Source organism: Aotus nancymaae, unplaced genomic scaffold (genome assembly GCF_030222135.1).
Source record: "Aotus nancymaae isolate 86718 unplaced genomic scaffold, 86718_ANA_hifiasm-v0.15.2.pri h1tg000064l_1, whole genome shotgun sequence".
In the NCBI taxonomy this organism is placed as follows: Eukaryota; Metazoa; Chordata; class Mammalia; order Primates; family Aotidae; genus Aotus; species Aotus nancymaae.
In genome coordinates this window covers 16,108,051-16,116,544 of record NW_026988479.1, presented here as the reverse complement: position 1 = coordinate 16,116,544, position 8,494 = coordinate 16,108,051, and the positions used below count along the sequence as shown (strand labels likewise).

At 38.0% G+C, this 8,494-nt stretch overlaps 1 protein-coding gene across 1 annotated transcript; it reads right to left on the bottom strand.

The window, feature by feature from the left end:
* Nucleotides 1-3,104: 3,104 nt before the first annotated feature.
* PCDHB4 (protocadherin beta 4) lies at nt 3,105-8,082 on the bottom strand. Its single transcript, XM_021664948.2, has one exon. It carries the CDS (start codon nt 6,698-6,700, stop codon nt 4,313-4,315), a length of 2,388 nt encoding a protein of 795 aa, XP_021520623.2. The 5' UTR covers nt 6,701-8,082; the 3' UTR covers nt 3,105-4,312.
* Between the last annotated feature and the right edge of the window lie 412 nt (nt 8,083-8,494).

The following is an 8,494-nucleotide window of genomic DNA, read 5'->3' as shown; positions in this document are numbered from 1 at the left end:
CCTAAAAGTATTCTTCGTCTTATGTAAGTATAACTACCTAGATTTATTTTGGCTAGTGTTTATATTACTATATACTTTATCCCATTCTTTTAAACTTTTACTCTTTCTGTGTTCACACACACACACACACACACACACTTATTTGATAGAATAAAGTTGAGTTTTTCTTTAATCTAGTCTGACAATTTTTGTTGTTTAATTGTATTATTTAATCCAAATATAAGTAATATAATATCTAATATCTTTCCATTTATACTTACCATCTAATTATTTTCTATTTGTCACTAAAGTTTAATTTTTTTTGATTATTCAAGTATTTGTAATTTTTATTCCTTCAGTTAGTATTTTATTACTTTGAGGGTTATCCAAGAAATACCAGCATCTTCAATCTGCAAGAATCTAACACACATTATTAATTTTACTACTTCCATGATAACGCTTAGAGCCTTTAACACTTTCTAACTCTATTTATACCTTTGCCTTGTACGTTATTGTTGTTATAAATTTAAATTATATATATAATTTAAATCACTTAAGAAACTAGCATTAATATTATTGCCTTGTGTAATCAATATTCAATCAACATTCATTTACATTTACCTTTCTTGTTGTTCTTCATTTCTTCCTGCAATTCTGTGATTTCTTTTGGATTGATTTCCTTCTGCCTAATGCATTTCATTAAAAGTATTTCTTGGCCAGATGCAGTGGCTCACGCCTGTAATCCCAACACTTTCAGAGACTGAGGTGGGCAGATCACTTGAGGTTAGGAGTTTGAGACCAGCCTGGCTAACATGGTGAAACCCCGTCTCCACTAAAAATACAAAAATTAGCTGGATGTGGCGGCACATGTCTGTAATCCCAGCTACTCATGAGGCTGAGATGGGGAGAATAGCTTGAACCCAGGAGGTGGACATTGCAGTGAGCCAAGACTGTGCCACTGTACTCCAGCCTGGGTAACAGAGTGAGACACTGTCTAAAAAAAAAAGAAATAAATTATTTCTTTTACTGCAGGTGTGACTGTCATTAATTCTCTCAATTTTTTTCTGAAAACTGCATTCATTTTTGAAGGATATGTTTGGCTCCTTTAACAGAAATGTATTATTTTTTATATGGTTGCTTTTGAAATTCTCTCTTTGACTTTGGTCTTGAGAAACTCTCCTATGATATTCGTAGGTGGGCTTTGTTTTTATTTATCCTGCTATTATTTATTTCTTGTGAATCTTGAAGGGTTAGGGATTTTCACCAATTTTGGAAAATTCTTTATCATTGTCTCTTCAAATGTTGCTTATTCTTCATTCTTGCTCTCTCTTTTAGTATGTTAGAGTTTTTAAAAATTACATTCCACATATCACTAATGTTCTTTTCTGCATTTTTCATTATTTTTTTCTCTGTGCTTATATTTGGATATTAATATTGAATTGTCTTGCATCTACTTATCCTGTATCCTTTTATGGCTTTGCCATTAAACCTTTTAAATAGTTTTAATTTCAGACAATATAATTTTTCAGTTCTAGAATTAACTTCCACTTTTAAAGTTCAGTTCTCCATTGAAATTTTCTCTTTATTTACTCTATTGTTCTTTATTTTTAACGTATTAGTCTTACTTATGTTAAAATCATTCAGTTAATTTTAATACCTGAATAATCTGTGGGTCATTTGTATTGTCTGTTTTTTCTCTTGGTTTTTGTTCATACTATCCAGTTTTTGATGTGTGTACCTAGTAATTTTTTATTGAATGTTGAATATTTACATAAAAAGCTATCCAAGGTTAAGATATTATCTTTCTCCAGCAAGAGTTCACCTTTTCCTCTGTTAATTTGATAGAGTTATGTCTAAACAAATCATCTAAACTGAAACAGGCACTGGGCTTTGTCAAGGTTCTTTGCAGTCCTGATAAGCACTTGGCTCTCCAGAATTTTCAGCTGAGAACTTGGTATATTCTCCACAGCCTCTTCCCACGGCAGGTCCTAAACTCTGATCTTTCAATAGCAAAACTACTAAAACTTCACTTTGCTTTTCAGGAATTTCCTAATTAGGTTTTTAGTATTAGTTTGACAAGTGTCCTGAGGGGAAAATTTGGCCATGAACTTGAATCTTTCAGTCGACCCCAACGGCTATTTAAGATACTCTGTCTCTGACAAAAGCTTTTTATTCTCAGACTTAGCAAATTTCCTCAGGGTAAAACTCTCCTGTCAAGAGTCAATTTTCACCTCCAAGAATTTTCCTTCTGAGGAATCTTAGTCCACTCAGATCTTATTATATTATCTGTTTTCAGTTACTTCAAACAGATAATTTTACATTTTAACCAATTTTTAGAGTGGCTTTCTGCTGATAGATAATTCATCTATTCTGGAAGCAGAATTTCACCAAATATACTAATAAGTAAGTTTTAACCTTAGACAATTTAAAATATATTTTGTAACTTTTAATAGTAAAAGAAGAGGTGGTCATTTTGTTTTGTTTTGTTTTGAGACAGGGTCTTGCTCTGTCTCCTGGGCTCAAGCAATATTCCTGCCTAGCCTCCTGAGTAGCTGCAAGTACAGATGTGTGCCACCATGACCAGCTAATTTTTTGTTGCAATTGTTGAAACAGGGGTCTCACTATATTGCCCAGGCTGGTCTCGAACTCCTGGCCTCAGGCAATCCACCTGCCTCCGAAGTGCTGGGATTATAGCCATGAACCAACACACCCAGCCTCAAAGCCATCTCATTTAAATAGGTAATAATAAATGGAAGAAGAATTAAAGTTGACTACCATATTTATGTCTTACATATTTGTATATGGTCTGTTCTCACTTTTATCTCTTCTTCACTTCGATTTTTAAATCGAATAAATGCTAAAAACTATGTTTTAAGAATAACTTAAACTGTCAATAACTGTCCTTTTTATTTCATTACATGTTTAGAAAAAAAGAGTAATTCAGGAAAAGTGTAAGTAATTTAACTCCAATAGAATGATACTTGAAATTTAAAAATAAATATTTGATTATAAAGCAAGTTCTTTGATTGCTCATATTCTGCCAAAAGTAAAATAGAGGTGTCCTATAGTTATATCCGTACAGTTTTAACTAGTTTACTGCACTTATTGATCACAGCATAAAACAATTATAATTCAGATAAATTTATTATTGTTCCAGTCTCTTCAAGGACAAAATAATATTATTTCATGCAAGTGCAACTGTGGCATAATTGAGAAGTTAAATTAATTCAAAATAACTGAAGGCTACATTAAAGAACAAACAAAAGATAATTAAACATCAAAAAATTATTTTTTGTAAAGACTGTCCATATCTGCAAAGTAATGTAAAGTGAAAAACCTGAGATCAACTGATTATCAGATTTAAACAGAATAGACAAGATGCAGAAGAAATTTCCCAATTCTTTTGAAAGATGGGGAGAAGCTGTAGGAAAACCAAAAAATATAAACATATTAATGTATACTTGGATTTCTATTTGTAGGGCCAAAGGAAGTACAAGGAGACCTGGAGTTCTCAAATGTCTTGATTTTGGGAAGAAATGTAGGGCTTATTTCAGATTCTGAGATTATTTTTTAAAAGGTGATATCAGGCCATGATTTAACAGTTTTATTTAGTGAAAGGTTATGGCAAAGTATATGAGATTTTTCTCTTTAATAATTATTAGTAAATGATGTTATTTTTACAAAAGTTAATATTAGTATTTATGGAACATTACCATATGCTAGGTAAGTAGCAACCAAATAAACAAAATAATCACTAGACATACGATTATGTCTCGAGAGGAAAAGGGTCACAATTTTAGTGCATTACTAATTTAATGAAATGCATGTTTATATACAATTTCTGAAAATGAGTATACTAAATTTTATGCTCATGGCTATTAAGAGGGCTTAGCCTAGTACAGTCAACCAGAAAGGAGAAGGTAATTATAAAGTTAATTACAAAAAATTTCAAACACTCTGGCCTTGCAAACATTAAGTTATATGGTAAAGGCAGGCACAACAAGTATTTAGAAATTCAAGAGTTCATATATTCACTTAAAAGTTCCATTAAAAAGATGTTAATGTAAGAATTTCATTAAAATATAATTTATTTTTATCCTAATTGAGTAATTTATAGTTATAGAAAGATTAACCACCAATAGATCAAATATAGAGAAAATAATATTCAGTATAACTAAAAATGTTAAGTAAAATTTGTAACAAATTTAGCTATATCATGTATAGATTTGAAATTGTGTAAATATTTAGATAAGTAGACAATTTTTTAAAATAAAGACATTGTAATGGGAAGTTTGACAAAACTAATAACGGCTCACTAAACTAAATACAACACTTAACTGAATACAAAGCTATTCCTGAAGTTGGGGTTTTCCTTAATTTCCCTCCCGGTGTCCTGAACCAAGAGATTAGGAAATATTGGCTTCAGGAACTTGAACTCACCAGTCCCAGAGTCTCCCGTCAGACACACCTCATACTGGTAGCTCTGGGACAGGGTCCCGGTGCCGCTCACGTCCACCAGATGCCCTGGAAAGGGGCCCTCGGGCACCGAGCAGCGACCCACCGAGGCCGCCCTGCTCCTCCTGCACAGCCGCACCGCCACGAACAGGAGCACCGAGAACAGGAAGAGCGACGACACCGAGGCCAACGCCACCACCAGGTAGACGGTGAGCGAGTCGGCCTGGGCCTGGGCCGGGGCCGCCTCCGGGAGCGGCAGGTAGGGCTGGGAGAAGCCGTCCACCAGGAGCACGTGCAGCGTGGCGGTGGCCGAGCGCGGAGGCTCGCCATTGTCCTTGACCAGCACCACCAGCCTGTGCTTGGCCGCGTCGCGCTCGCTCAGCAGCCTGGCGGTGCGCACCTCGCCATTGTGCGCCCACACGCCGAACAGCCCGGGCTCCGTGGCCTTGAGCAGCTGGAACGACAGCCAGGCGTTCTGGCCCGAGTCGCCGTCCACCGCCACCACCTTGGTCACCAGGTAGCCCGGCTCGGCCGCCCGGGGCACCAGCTCGGTGCAGGGCGCGGAGCCGTTGTGCAGCGGGTACAGCACGAAGGGCGAGTTGTCGTTGGCGTCCAGCACCAGCACGCGCACCAGCGCCTCGCTGCTCAGTGCCGGGGAGCCGCGGTCTGTGGCGCCCACGCGGAACTCGAACGCCTGCAGGGCCTCGTAGTCCAGCGACCGGAGGGCGAACAGGTGTCCGTTGTCCGCGTTGATGGAGACCAGGGAGGCGAGGGGCAGGTGCGGGTCCTGGGGCGGCAGCAGCGAGTAGGTGACCTGGGCGTTGGTACCTGAGTCTCTATCTGTGGCGCTGACGCTGCCGATGTGCAGGGCGGGGCTGTTGTTCTCGCGGACGAAGAGGGTGTAGGAGGTTTGTGTGAAGGCGGGGGCGTTGTCGTTGACGTCGGAGACCAGCAGCGTTATGCTCTGCTGGGTTTTCAGCCTGGGTGTCCCCAAATCAGTCACGGTGATGGTGATGTTGTACTCGTCTCTGGTCTCTCTGTCCAGTGGTATCTCTGTTACCAGGGTGTAAAAATTCTTCAAAGTCGGTTTTAGAATAAACGGTAGATCATCTGGAATAGAGCAAATCATCTTGCCATTGTCTCCAGAATCTCTATCTCGAATTCGAAAGATACAGACAACCATCTCAGGAGCATTTTCTGGGATGGAGCTGGTGAGTGAAGATATGATAAGTTCTGGGGGATTGTCATTCACATCCACCACCTCTATGACTACAGTGCCTTTCCCAGAAAGGCCTCCTCCATCTGTGGCCTCAATTTCTACATGGTAAGATTTAATTTTTTCGAAATCCAATTTTTTCTTCAGTAGTATATCTCCCGTGACTTCATTTATTGAGAAAGTTTGTTTAATTTCATCTGATGCTTGGAATAAGTCATAAGAAACGCTCCCGAAGTTTCCAGCATCTGCATCTCTAGCTGAGACCCTAAGAATTGGAGAGTCTAGGGGGCTGTTTTCCAGGACCTGCACCCGATACGGGGTGTGCACAAACTCAGGAGCATTGTCATTGACGTCTATGATCAGGATTCGAACCATGACCGTGCCAGACCTAGGTGGAGACCCACCATCCAGCGCCACAAGGGTTAAGCTGAACTCAGGCTGCTCCTCTCGATCCAGTGGTTTGTCCTGCACCAAATCTGGGTATTTCTTGCCCTCACTATGATTTCGAGTGAGAATGTGAAAATGAGAATTGGGACTGATTGTGTATTTTTGGAGACCATTGCTGCCCACATCCAAATCCTCAGCTATTAACAACGGAAATAGAGTCCCTGGCTGGCTATTTTCCAGTATTTTCAAGAGCACTTCCCTTGCAGGGAATACTGGAGAGTGGTCATTTATGTCCTGGATCATTAGTTCTCCTTGAAAAAATTGCACCGGCATTTCCAGGAACACTTGGAAATGCAGTACACACGGTTCAATACGACCACAGAGCTCTTCCCGGTCTAGTTTCTCCCTCAGAAGCAAATCTCCAGTCTGACTATCCAGCTGCAAACGCTGCTTGTCATCGTCAGACACCACCCTGGCTGACCTGGCGGCCAGTTCCCCAGTTCCCAGGCCCAGATCCTTGGTCAGATGGGCTACAAAGGAGCCGCTCTCTGTTTCCTCCAACACAGAATAACGAATAGGCTCAGGGCGGACCCGAGACAAGAACACCACCAAAATAAAGGCCAACACTTGCCTGTTTGGATGAACTCTCTCTAGCTTCTTCATGTTGGAGTCCTTATATCCAGGTCCTTATATCCAATCCCTTCAGCAACCACAAAAAGACTTGAGACATTCAATTCTAATTTTTTGCTTGGAGGAATCGTCACAAAGTTGCTTTTAATATTAAATTTGTTCAGTATATCGCTGCCCCAAACCGTTGGTAACCCTGCACTGCTTGCAACACTTCTGTGTGTTTTTGATTGCGTCTAGCGACACAAAAGAATACGCGAGCTTTTTAGAGCTCTTTATTCACAACTTAGCCTGCAGCGCCACCCTGCGTCTTGATTGAGAAATTAACAATTTCGAGACAGCGTATTTGGGAAGTTTTCAAATGAAAGTCGTTTTTAAGTGTAAAGAATTTCTTTACAAACTTTGTTATTACATTAAATGGCATAATTTAAAAGGTTATTTCATTACAGTGCATGAACCAGAATAATCATGAACACAAATCAAGAAGATATCTCAGTCTCCCCACACACTTAGCAGTGAAACTTCAAAGAACTCCATTTCTCCTTTGCATAATCCAATCACAGGAGACAAATTTTTAGACACTTTCAATTCAATTCATAATAGTTACATATGTTCTTTTCTAAGAATGTGAGGACTTTGTGATGATGCAAAAGTTTACAATGTTCTCTACTACGTGGTCTAAAGGGGGACTATCTTTGAAATGGTATTTTCACATTTTGCTATTTTAGTGTGCAAATAGTAATAGAGGTGAATGAACAGGTATCTTGTTCTGTATCAAGCAATTTACAGTGTGAGCCTACACTGAATCTAGGAGTAAGGCAAATAGTATTAGAATCACAGATTCTTAGAACTAGAGAGGAAATGAAAGGGGTTTTACAGATAAGGAAACTGAAGTTCAGAAGTTGATAGGACTTGATTATTCTATGTGATTATTATCAGGATAATGTCAAGACAAAAGTGAGTAATGATCATAGAATTTTGTAAGGTAAAGGCTTCAAGCTGAACTTATTTAGTGAGATAGAGGGAATCTATATTTTATAATGAGTTTGCCTGTTACCACATTCACCTTTTGTATCCCAGAGAACATATTATTTGACCAGCTAATTTTGGGGAAAACAAGAAGTACTGATTTAAAATACTTTAATCTGTGAGCAAAGGGTGACTTAGGCTGTGCCTACTCAGATATGGTGAAGTAAAGAGACTTGTGTATAAAATGGATCCCAGCACAGCATGTAGCTACTGTGATTACTCTCAAACAATAAGAAAGAACTGGCATCACTGAGACACAGTTAACCAATTTATTGGTCACAATTAATATGTTGAATGGAGCACACTTATCTTGTTATTTTATTTAACTATCCAATTCATGTGATTATAATTTATAATTAATGTTAAATGAATTATTTTTAGTATGAAATCTGATATTTCAGATTCTGATAGTAATAGAAAGTATTAGTAAACATTATTTTTGAAAGATAAATGGATTTTATTCAGTACATACCAGTTGAATTAATAAATTAATCCACTCAAATGATGTTTTTATCTGTATAAGCTGATTATTGTCAGATCACATATTCAGTCAAGAACACGTCTGAAACTGAATACAGATTTTGAGAATATAATACTTGCTAAGCATTATATAACTAAATTTACTTTGATTCTATTTCTATTAATTAATTCCTATAAGGGATATATCTATGGCAGTAATAATAATATTAATATCTTAGAATTTTCTTTCACATTTAAAGTAAATCAGAGAAGATACACTATGCATCACTATTAAATGAAAAACAATTAAAAATATATAGTGAAAAGAATAAAAAGAAAGAA

Coding starts and splice junctions, on each gene's coding strand:
- PCDHB4 (XM_021664948.2), bottom strand. CDS start 6,700: ATGAAGAAGCTAGAGAGAGTTCATCCAAACAGGCAAGTGTTGGCCTTT.